Below are 16,362 nucleotides of genomic sequence, written 5' to 3' on the forward strand. Positions count from 1 at the left end.
TACAACTCTTGATCTCCAGGTTGAGTTCGAGCCCCACATTGGGGGTAGAGATTACTTAAATAAATAAATAATTTTTAAAAAATAACAATAACGGCTAGGGGCCTGGGCTCTAGGTTGAGACTTGGGCTATGTTACTAACTAGCTGTGTGACCTTGGGCAAGTTACTTAACCAGGCTGAGCTTCCATTTTCTCACGTGTGAAATGAGCATAATGGTAGTTCCTACTTTATAAGTGTGAGGATTAAATGAGCTACGAAAGGAAAGGGCTTGGATTGGTGCTCTCTTATTACCATTGTTACTGCCATTATTATTTGTGAGTGCCTACTATGTGTCAGGGGCCATGGGAACCTCTTCACAGGGACCATATCATTTAACACACTCATCAGCCCCCTGAGGTCGTGTTCTCATGATCTGTGTTCACCAATGAGGATTCTGAGGCTCAGAGAGGTGAGGTAACTTGTCCAAAGTGACATAGCAAGGAAGTGGCAGAGTCAGGATTCGAACCCATGCCTGTCTGATTCCAGAGCCGACCTTCTCGACCAGTAGTCCGCCCTCATTGCAGTCTGCTACCTGTGCAGGCAAGTGTGCAGGTGGTGCCCACACGGATTCCCTCAGTTGGTCGTAGGACACCCTGGAGATTTCATCTCCATCCCAGGCATGAGGCTCGTGTGCCTCTGTACGAAGCCCATAGGCCGATTAGCAGCTGGGGCAGGCCTGGAGGCCAGGCCTCCGGCCCCTGTGCTGACCAGAGCTCTTTCTGTGGGCAGGACATCGAGAAGACCATGAGCACGGCTCTGCACGAGTTGCGGGAACTCGAGAGACAGAACACGGTCAAGCAGGCGCCAGATGTGGTGCTGGACACCCTGGAGCCCCTGAAGAACCCGCCGGGCCCCATCAGCTCCGAGCCCGCCAGCCCCCTGCACACCATCGTCATCCGCGACCCGGACGCCGCCATGCGCCGCAGCAGCAGCTCGTCCACCGAGATGATGACCACGTTCAAGCCCGCCCTGTCGGCGCGTCTGGCCGGCGCGCAGCTGCGCCCGCCCCCCATGCGGCCCGTGCGGCCCGTGGTGCAGCATCGCTCCAGCAGCAGCAGCAGCTCGGGCGTGGGCAGCCCGGCCGTGACGCCCACCGAGAAGATGTTCCCCAACAGCTCCGCGGACAAGTCGGGCACCATGTGACCTACAGCACGGGGCGGCGCCGCCACGGCTGAGGGGGGCCTCTCTGACCTCCGCGGCCTTGCCACGGGCTCCTGGCCTTGGCGGGCAGGGACCAGAAGGTCGCCTGGAAGCGCGTCTGTGCAGCGCCAGGCCCGGGCGCTGGCCGCAGCTGGTATTCAGCCATGTGAATCCCACAGACCTCCCGTGTGCGAGCAGGCCCCCCGGGCGGGGGGTGGGGGCGGAGAGGCGGGAGGGCAGGAGGCCCCACTAGAGCATCTCCTCAGCTTGGGCCAAAATGTTCGACGGCTTCCCCGCCTATGGTCACTGGAAAATTATTCTCTCGACATTCTCTCTGCATACATAAATATGTGTGTATATATATGTGTGCATATATACACACATACATGTATGTGTCGGTGTGTGTATATATATATATTTATGCATCTATATACATATACTAGATCTGGACACACGACTAAATGTATATAGGATCTCCTTTTTTCTTTTTATGAAACTTAGATTTACCTCAGACCCATGCCACCAAACACCTCCTGCTGAGTTACTTGGTGGGACTTACAGGGACCTTTCTGGGAGAATTTAGAGGCCTCAGTGACTTCGAACGAAGCAATACACCACTAACCTGCAGAAAAACACACAGTAGTCTCCCACTGTCTCCAGAAGTCGTGGCCTTCCAGAACAGTCTGCCCCTAACGGAAGGGTGGGGCAGGCGGTACCCCCAAGCAGGCTGCTCCTAGAGGTGGGGAACCCTTCACAGAACACCCCCCGCCCCGTCCACCCCAGAGACCCTGCCTTTCCACCCTGAGGCCGAGGGCCAACTGTACCCCCGAAGGCACGGGAGGATGTTGGCGAGATGGCCCCTGACCACAGCATCCTTGTGTTTGTATGTAGAAAAAGGGGGTAGTGAGAACCTAAGCCCCATCGTAGCACAGTGTTCTGTGTGGTTGGGAAAAAGGAAAAACAAAAACAGTGGTGTGGAACACTTCAAAACCTAGACACGCTGTAGGAATAAATCTGTGGTAACTATAGAGGTTTAACTTATACCATTTTCAAAATATTTAATTTTTTCTTTTCTTCTTTCTACTAATTATACTGTGTCAGATCTGGAACTAAACAGGCAAGGAGGCTTTCAGTCATGTCATTTTAATTTAAAATCAGTCCGTGACCCACTTTGGCTGGTGCCCTCCTGCATGAGGCCCAGGAGCCTCTCAGTAGGGGCCAGAGGGGGGCCATCCTTGGCACTTTCCGTCCCAGAAAACACTCCGGTTGAGTTTATGCAGGTGAAATGGCTTCCCTCTCTCCCTTCCCTTCCCTTCTCAACCCGTCCCCCCCCCCCCAACACGCTCCCCCCACCACCTCCAGAGCATTTAATGTAATTGCAAATATGGTGATAGAACTGAGGTGAGTGACTTTTAGGAATTAGGAGCTAGACTTCTCCCTCTCAGCTGGGAAAAGGCCTTCTGGATCATTCTTGTTCCATTTTACTTCCTCTTTTGATCTTTTCATTTTCCAGAGATAGGCTGTTTCTGGCTAATGGAACACAGGTGGATCAGATCCTATGGGGACCACTTTTATTCATCCCCTCATTCCAAGCCAAGGGTCTCCTTACTGTTCTCAAGCTTTCTCTCTTTCTCCCGAGGCCTCTGAGTGTATCTCCATGGCTGTGGTTTGGAGTCAAAAGTCCTGTGTTTGCGTCCCAGCCCCCACCCCATAGGAGCTGTGGAACTTTGGGCATGTCACTCCACCTCATTGAGCCCCAGTTTCCTGCTCCATAAAATGAAGGTAACAAAGGTAAAATGTAAATGAGCAAGTTCTGTAAGCTGGAAAGCACTGTGCCAACACGATTGCTCTTTTTATTGTCATTAGTAAGGTAAGTCTTTTAGATCAAAACCCATCCAGGATCTTCCTTTTGAAGTCTTCTAATGGCATTTGAGAACTGGGCAGTGGAATTTTCCTAACAGTTTCTTAAGAGCCCTGAAGCACAGCCCTACAGAGATACTACCTATTGATGCTTGAAATTCTGTCATTACCATTTCACCCCACTGGATTAAGTTTTCCCATCTCTTCTGGTCCTCCATAAAAAGGTAAATACGCCCCAGGGGGAGGGGCCTATTAAATCACTAATGCCTGGGTGTGTAGGAGTGCTAAGCTGTTCTGCCTTGTCGGAGGGATTGGCAGTTTGCACACTCGGTGGAAAAATCGAGAAAGGGCACAAAGAGTGCCAGAGAGAGGTCAATGACAAACTTTCCTTGTTTAGCCTAAAACGAACCATTCTGTTTGAGCTCCCGGAAATGAAAGAGCCTCAGAACCAGTTAGGAGCCCCTCTGTCTTTGAGCAGATGACGACATCCCCATTCTACAGCTTAAAAAAGAAAGCAAGGCCTTGGGATGTGCTGTGACGTGCCCAAGATTTAATGGATGGCCGAGAGCAAGGGCTGTGTCAGACGTTTACCTGCAAGGACACAAGGACTGTGTCCAGCCAGGACACAGGCTTCTCATTTCTACCCCAGAGATACCCCCAGACCTTAAATGCAGTAGCCTCCTGTGTCACATTCTTTGCCATGACTACCAGATGAAAAGCGAAAATCTGAGTTGACAAATCTGTTGCCTGATACATAGAACACCAGTCAGACCGTGTGGGTTTTCCCATGAATTGACTGCATTTTTCCCTACTGAAAATGGATCTGCCCTTAACCAAATTACCTGAAGGCAGAGCCTTAGCTGTTTTTTTTTAAGTACCTATTTTTCCACTGGGAAACGGCTGATGAGTTCACATTTAGGGAAGCCCTACTCATCCAGCCCCAGATCTGACCCTTGACGCAGAACCAAATGGAAAAATCCTTTCCTGCACTCCCCCCGCACTCCCTCATCTGGCCACTATGCATGTCTCCACCACCCTCCACACGCATCCTGTCCCATCCACGGTCACTGAGCATTGGCATTCTCTTCCTGACTCCTGCCTGTGTTAGTCCACTATATATTGCTGTATTTGCTTAAATGCTGGAAAGTAACTGTTAAAATGTGAAACTGTAATTTTTAAAAAGGCTACGATTAAATTATAGCCAATGCCACTCACCAAATCTTTGCACCTAGTAGATAGATCAATGTAAAAAAACAAATACCAGAAACCTAACTGTACAGTGAGTGTGGGGGAAATGTAGTAAACCTAGTTAGTAGTCCTCAATATAACCAATTGTACAAGGGGGAGTGGTGTTTACCTACTTGTTCATCGCCATTACTGAGAGCTATACTGATCAGTTCATTGATAACGGGCATTTTATTTTTTTTCTTCACAGAATGATTTCTTTTCTTAACCTTCGACTTACCCTGAGGTCAAGCCTTTTGTCTTTATGTGTAACCGATGTTTAGTCTGTTTTAGGAATGAACCAGCAAGATGTTCATTTAAAACTGACCAAAGACAATTCATTCCTGGTCTAGTTTCCTGGGCCCTGGGGCCCAGCTGCCGCTAAAGACCTTTCTCCGATAAAATTGAGAACAAGCCGTGCTTCCTACCCCACTCTCCCTCTCTCCCTTTATTCCCCTTTCCTCTTAAAGAGCTGCTCTGAGCTGTGGGATTCTATGAAAACTTCTTGCCTTTCCTTGTTTTCAGTGCTAACGATTTCTCACCTTGAAGCGCCTTTTGAACCCCGGACAGAGCACACAACTGGAGGGAATTGTAAGCTTGGGAATTAGACTTGGGAGTCTTTTCTCTGAGGTCACCAGGCCAAGAGGCAGGGGAGAAGTGGATTCCCAAGGGATGAAAGGTTTCTATTCAACGAAGAAATCCGAGTGGGAAGAGACGCAGGGAAACGGGGCCAGCGTTTGGCGCCCGGCTGGAAGTAGCAGCTCAGAGATCTGCCTTATAAACACTTCAGAACTGGGTTGTGGTACACAAAGGGGAGCCAGTGAGGGGAAGGGCCTTTACGTGGGGCCGGCTTCTCTGCTGGAGTCCCTTGGAGTGCCTTGTTGGGTATACTTTTCTCATTCAGGAGGCACGGATGCAGAGGACTTCTGGGGCCTGGTTGCTCCTTAGCACTCAGCACACGTCCGCGGCCGATGGAAAACCACAAGGACTAATGTGATGGTTCTTTCTCTCAGTCTTTCTATTCCTAACTTTTCACACGTCCAGATGGTTCCACACTTGAGCAAATGCCTCATTCTCCTGAGAATCCCAGAAAGAAGAATGGCTGGCTCCCAACCCTGGCAGGGGACCCTTGTGGGGCTCGGGAGGACGGGCGGGGAGGACAAGGCAGGAAGGGGTGAGCGAGGTGTTGCTTAGCTGATTTTCTGCTATGCAGAGCTAATGCTGACGTTTCATGTCAACTTCCCCGGTTCTCTGGGGCCTCCTCTCTTCGGAGCAGCCGTGGAGAGAAATCCCCACATACCCAAAGCCGCCCTGGGGGAGCCGAGAGAAGGGACGTCGCTGCCGTGCCGGACTCCTCCTGGCTTCTCTGAGGTCGGTCTGCCAAGCGTCCCACTGTCCCATCCTCTGGGACTGGCCGAATGGCCACCGCTGCCCCTTGCCGACACCTCCTTCCTGTGTGAACTGTCCCAGGCAAATAACAAAGCTGTTCCTTGAACCAGAGCAACCAGAGTGCACTTGGCCTTCCTTAGACGGAAGTAGATTCTGGCTAGAGTTCCGGCCCAGACTCTAGTTCCGGGCAGTGTGACTGTTTACACGGTTTGGCAATAGATTTGGTTCTGATTGCTTCAGAGTGGCTGGTCAATTTAGTTTCTTTTGGTTTCCTTCCTCCCCAGACTGTGTCAGGAAAAAAAAAAAAAACCCACGAAAACAACCCTAGGAAATTGCTGGTTGCCTGTCCCCATGTGATGATAAGTGTCGCCCTCTTCCGGATATCGTTTCTCTACCTTAACAACCAAACGCCCGTCCTATAGAGTGTCTGACTGGATCCTCTGTTGCGTATTCTGATGGTGCCTGCTGGTTTGACGTGGAGCTATCCTGTGAAATAAAACAGCTTAACTTTTCTCAAACATGCTCCTGTGGCTTTTTGGAAGGGCGAGGTGGCACGTGGGGGATGGGGAGGTCCCAAAGGGGTGTTTCTGTGTGCTTCCTCCAGGAACCGTCCCTGAAATCTCCTTTAGCTCAGATCCAAGGAGGGGAAGGCCAAGGTTCCAAGGAGGACTGCTTCAACAGTAGAGCTAATTGAAAAAAGGTAACGGGGCGCCTGGGTGGCTCAGTCGTTAAGCGTCTGCCTTCGGCTCTGGTCATGATCCCAGGGTCCTGGGATCGAGCCCCGCATCGGGCTCCCTGCTCAGCGGGAAGCCTGCTTCTCCCTCTCCCACTCCCCCTGCTTGTGTTCCCTCTCTCACTGTGTCTCTCTCTGTCAAATAAATAAATAAAATCCTTAAAAAAAGAAAGAAAAAGGTAACTGTGGGAAGGTGGAACTGGAAACGTCAAAGAAGGGGAAATGGGAGAAGGAGTGGTCATCTGCAAGAGTGCCTTCAGAAGTTTCAGACAGGTCACCAGAGGCCACAGGATCCTGAGTTCCCTGTGAAGGCATATGCAACATTTTAGCATTTGTGTCTTCACACATGTGATACTGCCCCTTGGATTTTTTTTATTTTAAATCTGTGTGTGTGTGTGTGTTTGTGAAGTGTTTATTGATCTCTTATTTCTGTCCCAGGCACTAGATTAAAGCCCTTTACATGCATTTTCTCATCAAATTCTCATAATGGTTATTGAAGGTAAGTACCCTTCTTAAATCCCATTCTGCAGATGGGGAAACTGAGGCTCTAAGAGGTTAGGTGGCTCACCCAAGGCTAGGCTAGGAAGCGAAGGAGCCCAATCTGAACCCAGAGCCATGCTCTCTGCAAGTTTGTTGTACTGCCTGTCATCGAGCACGTCCATTACATCAGCGTTGGTGGTAGCACTCCACGATTAAGGCAGTCTGCGGCCTGCCGCAGTCCAAGAAGGCTCCGGGCCTTTCCCTTCTGATGAACTCTGTGGTGGATCTTCATGCAGGGGCTTCTGTGCAGAAGAGAATGAGGTCTTCTCCCAGCCTCAGGGAATCCATTATTCTCACCCTAAGCTCCCAGCATTCAGTGCTGGCCCCTTGCTAATTCCAGGGCCCAGTACTGGGAAACCTTCTGACAGGCTACATTTTCTATACATTCTATCACCTTTCACTTGCTCGTAGCAACCGTGCTCACTTGAGAGCCTCAGATCACAGGCTTCTCATTCATTCAACAGGAGTGTAGGAAGCACCTTTGTGTGCACCGTGCCCTGAGTTAGCTTCTGGGGAAACAGGTGGATAAGACCCAGTTCCTACCCTCAAGCTGCTCACAGTTTACTTGCACCAATGATCACTCCAGGATTCTGAAGTCACCTTTGACTCATTATGACAATGATTAATAGGACAGTGTCTTTGTGCCACCGAGACACAAAGAGAAGGCACATTTTAAGTGCTTGTCTGCTTTGCTAGCCACAAAGCAGTCCATTGCTGGACTGTCCACTTCTGGACATATCTGTTTAGGACTCTTTGTTTGCAAGTGACAAGCTATCCAATCCAAACAGCCTTTTAAAAAAGAATTTATTGGCTCACATAACTGGAAACTCTAGGCTAGGACCGGCTTCAAATACAGGAGGACATGAGAATGTGAGTGTTGCCTCCAGGCTGGGGTTCTCTGCTTCCCTCTCGTTGGCTCTCCTCAGCTCCGCGTGTTAACTTCAGGCTCACACAGGCTGTCTGGGATCTCTGCAGAAGCTCCCTTTGTCTGCACCTCCTCAGCGTCAATACAATGCAGGTCTTAGGTTTGCTTCACACTGGCCGGAACTGAGCTTCAGGTTTGCTCCCGAAGCAGGCCCGAGGGATAGGATAGACCAATGGGCCTCGGCAGTCCGTGGTTCCAAGGGTGGTGTCGACCCCACCCAAACCCTGTGTCAGGAAATAAGAGCTGCCCAAAGGAGATCCTAGGGATCTGTCCTCATCCTCTAGACCCATAAGAAGTGATAAATGGAGGTTGTTTTCAGTGACTACATTTTAGAGTGATTAGTTATGCAACAAGAGCTAACTGATACCCTAGAAAGATGTCCATGTAAATACACTAGAACTTTGCACTTACGCATGGACAACAGATTAACTTAATAATAAAGCTAATACGCATGGAGTACATACTCTATGCTCTTCCTAAGAACATGGTACAAAATATTTTGCACACTTCACACTGAACCCTTAAAACCACCTGCAGGGGTGAATTATGTTCGTATCCCTATTTTATATATGAGGAAATCGATGTGTAGGAGGTTTCAGTCTGGGATTCCATAACAGACCCTGTGCTGGGGCCCAAACCCGTCCCCTCTGCCACCCTGCCTGCCAGACGAAATGTAGGCACCACCTACTGGTTCGGCCCTTTCAGGCCAGGCAGGATTATGTGGTGCCCCAAGTCCTGGATGTGGGGAGGCCTCATTGGCCCGACCACCACCTTAAGATTAAAGTCTATGCCGGCTTCTCCTGAAACCCATGATAACTCTATTATTTATCAATCTCTTCTAAACTCTAATATTGAGGAGAAGTAAGTATTAGGGATTCTTTGCATTAGTGCCATATTTATTTTCTCATTTTTTTTTTACTCCAACTCCCCAAAGAACATACAGATAGTGGATGAGATGTTCATTTTCCAGATGGGGAAGCTGAGCAACAGAGAGGAGCCAGGACTTGCCCAAAGTCCCAGGATCACATTAAGGGAGAGAAGATACCTCTGGCTCTCCTGGCCCTGGGCCCATGTTCCTTGGGATCTAGCTACTCCCCCCAACACCCACTCCTAGCACACCCTACCCCCACATTCTACATTGACTGGGTGATCTTGGTGAGCTTTTGGGCATGGGGGCAAGTGCAAAGGCCCTGAGTTCAGACAAACTTGAGCATGGCTCCCAGCCGTGACTTGTATCAGCTGGTTGACCTTGGCAAGCGACAAACCTCCCAGAGCCACCGTTTCCTAAGGAATGTGGGGCTAATGAGAGGCCACTTCTCAGGGTGGAGTGAAGTCTGGAAAGTAAGAGCTATGTAACATGCCCAAGCCATCCAAGCACTCCACAATGCTACTGTATTAGTCCCTGGTCACTTCTACTCATTGAGGAGTTTTTGCTGCGTCTGTCACTGTCTGAGAAAGGAAGAGTGGGTGGTAGAACCAAACGAGCTTTAAGGAGGTCTTGAACTAGGATCCTGCCATTTGCTGGCTACCAGATTTGGAGCAAGTCTATTCCCCTGGCTGAGCCTCAGTTTTCTCATCTATAAAATAATGGGTTGAGGATATTGATCTTGACTATTTCTTCCGGATCTGAGGGCTCACTTGGTGCCTTGGCAGAAAGCTATAGAAAAACACATGGGAAATGGCAACCATCCCCTGCCATGCCCACCCTGCTGTTTACAGGGAACATCCTATCACCCCTGTGGCTTCAGTGGCCACATTTGGTGTCATGTCACCCCATCTCCTGGCCCCAACTGATTGGGCCAAAAATGGCAGTTGAACCAAAGGCAGTTGATGGTGGGTTGGTTAGTAACCTTGGCCCTTGGTAAGCTGAGTCAATAAATGGCCTTTTTAAAGGAAGTTTGAGCTGCAAGTAAGAAAATGACGTGTTAGCAGGAAGAGGGGAAGATGAATGGCCACAATGATGAGGAGATTGGAGGCACGGAGGTGACCCTTATGGACCACCATATGGAGGTTGAAGTCACGAGGGAGGAGACCCGGTGAACACGAGCAAGCCGATGGGTCTGGTGAGACAAATGGAGGCAGCGGTGGCCTTTGAGAGCCAAGCCATCTGCTACCTGCCCCAAGCCTCTCCTTCACCAGAAGACCTTACACTCAACGCCTTTACTTGGTGTAACTTGAGTAGGTTTGTTTCTTGCAACCAGCAGGAAAGAGAGGAAAGAATGGTAATAGCCAACATGTTTGGAGTGCTTACTATGTTCCAGACATTCTCCTCAGCCCTTCCACATATAAATTAACCATTCATCCTCTCGACCACCCTATAAAGTAGGTTCTATCATGATTCCCAGTTTACTCACGAGGAAATAGCACAAAGAGGGTAAGTAACACCATCAGACGTGTGCTAGGAGGTCAGAGCTGGGGTCCCCGCTTGGACTGTCTCACGCGGCAGCTGGGTCTTTGCTACTCCCTCCCAGGCCAGAGCACCAGACAGGCCCCTGGGCATGACTCGGAACAGAGCACAGCATGTGACTAGGAGCTTCGCTGGTCTGGGTGCGTTTGACCCGGGATACCTCACCGGGCGGGGGGGCCCTTGTGCTTGGCCCCGGGGCAGATGCGGTGGGGATGGGTGGTGTGCTGTCTCTGGCTATCGCTCAGACAACCTCAGAAAAAGAAGACAAGGTGGATTCAAGGTTCTGCCAAGCCATCTTGCCTCAGGCTGCCGCCAGGGGCCACCTCCTGCCTCTGACAGGAATGAACATCTCCTAGTGGACAATTCTCTAGAGAAAGAGGGCGTGTGGGTAGTGAAGGAAGCCTTCCTAAGACCCTCCCAACAGACACCTATACCCCCCACCCCTCCGCCAATGAGGCCTAGAAATGACCCCCTTGCTGCCTCAGGGCACCCAGCCGCAGGCCCCCCCCCACCGCGAGCGGCCACGTGAGGCCCTTTAGCAGTGGAGGGATGCGGAGAAGGACGAGGGAGTGGGGAGCACCAAAAAGAGACCACCTCTACTAGCAGCAATGGCAGCTGTCCTTCTGGCAGTGAGTGGGGACTGTGCCTGAATAAGGGGTGCTAGGAAGAGGCAGAGAGGAGAAGAAACTTCCCAGCCTCTTGGGCTACCTCAGGAAGTCCAGCCTGGGATTCGAGGAGCAAATAATGAGAGAGGGACGTCTTACAGAACCAGCACCGGGCAAATCACATCCTGCTCACCTGCAGCCTCCCCAGCCTCCCCAGAGGGCCTGGAATCTCCGCTCCAAATCCCACAAGGCCCCATGGCTCCGGCCCCTGCCCATCTGGCCTACCTCGCCTCCTCCCCACCCTTGTCACTCTCCGCCCGAGCTCTCCTCTCCTTGGGCCCCGCTGAGGGCCACATACTTCAGGGCCTTTGTCCTCACTTAGCCCTCTGTCTGCAACACTCCCTCCCAGCCTCTTCTCCCTGCTGCCGCCTCCTCTTCCCTATGCTTTCTGTTCAGATGCCATTGCCTCAGCGGGGCCTCCTCTGACCACCTTGTTAGAGCTGCCCCTCCCCCAGTCACTATCAGGCTAATTTGTTTTATTTTCCTCATTGCACCTATCATCATTGCAATTTATTTTATTTGTTTACCTATGTATTGTTGCTCTCCCCCAAACTAGAATGTTTGCAATGTTCGAAAGTCTGGGGTTTTGTCTATTTGTCCACACTATCTCCTGACGGTGGTGTGGTGCCTAGCACCTAGTAAGTGCTCAGTGAATATTTATTTATGCACAAAATGAATATTCATGCACAACTGGAGGCAAATGCCATTTCTGAGAGAGGAGCCTGTGGTAACTAAACAAAATCACATCTTTGGCTGTCATTCACTCATTTAACAGATTGTTCTTGGGCACCTACTGTGTGCCAGGCATTGGTACTGGGGATATAGCTGTAAATGAAGCAGACCAAGATCCCTTTGGAGTTCATGGTCAAATGCTGGAGATCAAACAATGACAACAAGGAAACGGGAAACACCAAGGGTATGGGGAGGGAGGATGTTGGGGGCTGCTTTAGACTGGGAGGTTGGGACAGCCCCTCCGAGGAGAAGAAGTTCAAACTGGAACAGAAGCCTGAGAAGGAGCTCACCATGTGCAGGGGTGAAGCTGAGGTTGGAGCGGGGACCAGATGGGCGATCATCATGGACAAATCCCCTGAGGTGAGAAAGAGCCTGGCACATAAGAATGGAGAAAGCCAGTGGGGGGCTGCGGGGGTGAGAGATGAGAAAATGGGCTGGCAGGGAGGAGGGCATATACAGAGTCCCTTTGAGAATTTTGTTCCGAGAAACCTTTGGAAGGTTTTAATAGGGGCATTATTTGATCCTATTTGTTGCTGTTAAAAAATGATGTCTGGCTTCTAGATCACAGCTACTTTTTAACAACGGAGGTTTGGGTGATGATTGGAGATTCAAGGATTGCATGGGCCCGGGTCATAATTAACCTGCTTCTCTTCACCTGAGGTCTGATGTAGAGGAGGAGGAGGGGCAATTGTTGTTGTTGTTATTTATGGGCTGTGAGCACCACCACCCTATTTTGTTTCTGGACTTCCAGCTTTGCTCCCTTTCTCCATCCACATACCACCCATCAAACCTCTTAAGGCGTTTATTTGAATTCTTCCCAATATGGAGATCAACGGCTCAGGCATGGAACAGACCTGCAGACCTTCTTTATAGGCAACTTACAGAGGCCTGTCATGTATGGAACAAGATTTTCCTTCTTCCTGTGCCCATTCTTTTAAATGAACCTATACCAGTTCTCCTAGGTCTTTGATGCCCTGATAAATAGCTCGGCTCTTTCTGCTTTATGTCATGATGTTGAGAAATGCATTAAGTTAGGACTCAAAAACCCAACTCAGCTAGCATAAATGGAAAGGAATAACTTTTGCCCCTCATCTGAATGAAAAGAAAATTAGGATTCAGGCAGGACTGGACCCAGGTGTTCCAACAATGTCAACAAGCTTCCATCTCTACCTCTCAGCTCTGCTCTCCTTCAGGCTGACTCTTTCCAAGTGATGACAAGGATGGCCCAAAGCAATTCCAGTATACACGTTAGCCTTCAGCTACAGCAGCAGAAAATGAATGTATCGTCTTTCCCAATAGAGGGGCGAGAGTTCCAGAATTTTCTCTGATTGGTCGGTCTTGAGTCACAAGCTTCCCATGAACCAATCCCTGAGTTGCGGGTGGACCTTACTGTCATTAACCAGGTCTCGTCATTTGGCCATTTTTGAACTAGTGGTTGCTGTCATGAGCCTTGCCTGGCCACCTGGTTGAGAATAGGGTAAGAGTGGTTCTCCGAAAGGAAGAGATGGATTCTATTATCAGAAAAATGATGCTGGGCAACCAAACCCCAGGAGCCAATCGTGGTCCCCATTGTCCAGCGGATGCTCTTGAGAAATGCATTCAGAACATGACCTTGGCCCTTCTTGCCACCCTTCCACAGGTCCACAGACTCCTGTCAATGGCAGGATGACACACACTCTCTCTGTAGGAAAATGCTTTGTCTTTCTGCAGCGCCCATTGCCAAAGAAGGGTACAGTGGATATGAATAGGACTCATGGATATGAATAGGACTGCCTGGGTTTAAATCCTGGCCTCCTCTCCTTACCACCTGAGAAACCTCAGAAAAGTTCTTTACTAGCTCTGTCCCTCAGTCTCCTCAGCCTAAAAGTGGAGATAGTGACAGTACTTGCCTTTTAGGCTTGTTGAGAGAAGTAAGTTAGTACATGTAGTAGGCGTGGGATAGTGCTGAGCACAGAGAAAATCCTCAAGAGAAGTAGCTGCTCTGCTCCAATCCTATCATTACGATCTTGCTTTTTGGACAGTCTTAATTCCAGTGCCCAGTCTCAAGGCCACAGTCATCATTTTCCCCAGCAGAACCGGGGCCTTCATGTAAATCAGACCAGCTGACTGCCTGCTTCCAACCCAGGGCTCCACAGGGGAACAGGGAGACCTAAATATGTTCACATTGAACACCTACTATGTGCCAGATCCCATTCTAAGCAATTTATATAGACTCTCTCATTCTTTTCCAACAGAAAAGCTATAAGGTGTGAACTCTGCTTAGCCCTATGAGGTTCAGCAAGGTAAAAGAACTTGTCCAAGATCATATAGTTGCTAAGTGTGTAAACCCGAATGCTTGTGGAAGAGGTCAACAGCTCCCCACCCCCAGGCCCCCGCGTCCATATTAATGTCTTTGTTTCCAGCATGCCCAGCCAAGGCCTCCGTTCCAGTGACATCAAACATAGAGACACCCATATTAGCACAGACCCCCTCCCCACCAATATTAGCAGAGACCCCCTCCCCACCAAGACAGAGGCTCCTGGTGACACCCAGTCCCAGCCCCCAGATAGGTAAATTCCTGCGGGAGGGCAGGGGTAGGGGTGCATTTGACTCTTTATCCCCTGTAGGTCCAGCTCAGCATCCTTTAGTAAGTTGGTGCTCACTAAAGGTGGATTAGATGCAAGGATGATGAAGTAAATGAATAAAGAACGAATGGGGTGATAACTCTTCTGCATTTCTAACTCAAAGCTTGGGTGCACATCAAGCTCAGTACTCTACTGTCCCCATGTGGCCATTTGTAAGATGGCGGGAAGGATCAGTGGTCTCCAATTTTTAGTGTGAAAAATTTCAAACATGTAGAAGAATATAGGGAATAGCATAATTAACCCATTATGTCTATCTGATTTAATAATTATTTGAATTTTTCTAATTTGCTTCATCTTTTTAAAATGTCAGATAAATCACTGACATCATGACACTTTACTGTGAAATATATCAGCATGTATCTCTAAAAATGACATTTTTCTACATAATGACAATCCCATTGTCAACCTAATAAAATTAATAATAACTTCTCAATATAATGTAATACCTAATTCAAATTCAAAATTCATTGATTGTTCGCAAAAATCTCTTTGAAAGATTAGTTTGTTCAAATCAGGGTCCAAACAAGGGTATAACAGGGTGATGGCTATAAGTCTTTTTTTTTCTTTCTTTTTTCTTTTTTTTAATTTTAATTATGTTACATTAATCACCATACATTACATCATCAGTTTTTGATGTAGTGTTCTATGATTCATTGTTTGCGTATAACACCCAGTGCTCCATTCAATACATGCCCTCTTTAATACTCATCACCAGGCTAACCCATCCCCCTACCCCCTCCCCTCTAGAACCCTCAGTTTGTTTCTCAGAGTCCATAGTCTCTCATGGTTCTTCTCCCCTCCGATTTTCCTCCCTTCATTTTTCCCTTCCTACTATCTTCTTCTTCTTCTTCTTCTTTTTTTTTTTTTAACATATAATGCATTATTTGTTTCAGAAGTACAGGTCTGTGATTCAGCAGTCTTACACAATTCACAGCTCTCACCATAGCAATACCCTCCCCAATGTCCATCACCCAGTCACCCCATCCCTCCCACCCCCCACCACTCTAGCAACCCTCGGTTTGTTTCCTGAGATTAAGAATTCCTCATATCAGTGAGGTCATATGATACATGTCTTTCTCTGATTGACTTAGTTTGCTTAGCATAATACCCTCTAGTTCCATCCACGTCATTGCAAATGTCAAGATTTTGTTTTTTTTGATGGCTGCATAATATCCCATTGTGTGTGTGTGTATGTGTATATATATACATATATATATGTATATATATACACCACATCTTCTTTATCCATTCATCTGTCGATGGACATCTTAGCTCTTTCCATAGTTTGGCCATTGTGGACATTGCTGCTATAAACATCGGGGTGCACGCACCCCTTCGGATCCCTACATTTGTATCTTTGGGGTAAATACCCAGTAGTGCAATTGCTGGATCGTATGGTAGCTCTATTTTCAACTTTTTGAGGAACCTCCATACTGTTTTCCAGAGTGGCTGCACCAGCTTGCATTCCCACAACAGTGTAGGAGGGTTCCCCTTTCTCCGCATCCCCACCAACATCTGTCGTTTCCTGACTTGTTAATTTTAGCCATTCTGACTGGTGTGAGGTGGTATCTCATTGAGGTTTTGATTTGGAGTTCCCTGATGCCGAGCGATGTTGAGCACTTTTTCATGTGTCTGTTGCCATTTGGATGTCTTCTTTGGAAAAATGTCTGTTCATGTCTTCTGCCCATTTCTTGATTGGATCATTTGTTCTTTGGGTGTTGAGTTTGATAAGTTCTTTATAGATTTTATTCTAGAACAGTGACTTCTGCTCATGACCTGTTGAATTACTCTGATTCGTTTTCTTATAGAATGCCCCATGGTCTGGATTTGTCTGGTTGTTATCTCAATTCCCTGGTTGCTGTCCTCCATGTATGTGTTGTAGACTAGAAGTTGGGTCCAAATGTTTGATTAGATTCAGGCTCACCATTTTTGGGAGGAATGCTCCCTAGATGATGTTTGCTTCATGTTGTATCACATCTAGAAGTGTTTGCCATGTGGTACCCTCTTCTTCTTCTTCTTCTTTTCTCCTTCTTCTTCTCCTTCTTCTTCTTCTTCTTCTTCTTCTTCTTCTTCTTCTTCTTCTTCT

General features: G+C 48.5%; 1 protein-coding gene and 1 long non-coding RNA gene across 2 annotated transcripts in view; one reads left to right on the plus strand and one right to left on the minus strand.

Annotated features, from left to right (window-relative positions):
- The window catches only part of SRGAP3 (SLIT-ROBO Rho GTPase activating protein 3), a 326,327-nt gene extending 324,548 nt beyond the window's left edge, over positions 1-1,779 (plus strand). Inside the window, exon 29 of the mRNA XM_034997259.1 lies at positions 767-1,779. Coding sequence (XP_034853150.1) covers positions 767-1,180 — 414 coding nt within the window. The 3' untranslated portion in view covers positions 1,181-1,779. The remainder of the gene's footprint in view (positions 1-766) is intronic.
- Positions 1-6,165, minus strand: part of LOC118005366 — a 19,607-nt gene extending 13,442 nt beyond the window's left edge. The window contains exon 1 of the long non-coding RNA XR_004677810.1: positions 4,804-6,165. This is a non-coding gene — a long non-coding RNA (uncharacterized LOC118005366). The remainder of the gene's footprint in view (positions 1-4,803) is intronic.
- Between the last annotated feature and the right edge of the window lie 10,197 nt (positions 6,166-16,362).

This window comes from Mirounga leonina, unplaced genomic scaffold (genome assembly GCF_011800145.1).
Source record: "Mirounga leonina isolate KUSES-001 unplaced genomic scaffold, KU_Mleo_1.0 Mir_94, whole genome shotgun sequence".
In the NCBI taxonomy this organism is placed as follows: domain Eukaryota; kingdom Metazoa; phylum Chordata; class Mammalia; order Carnivora; family Phocidae; genus Mirounga; species Mirounga leonina.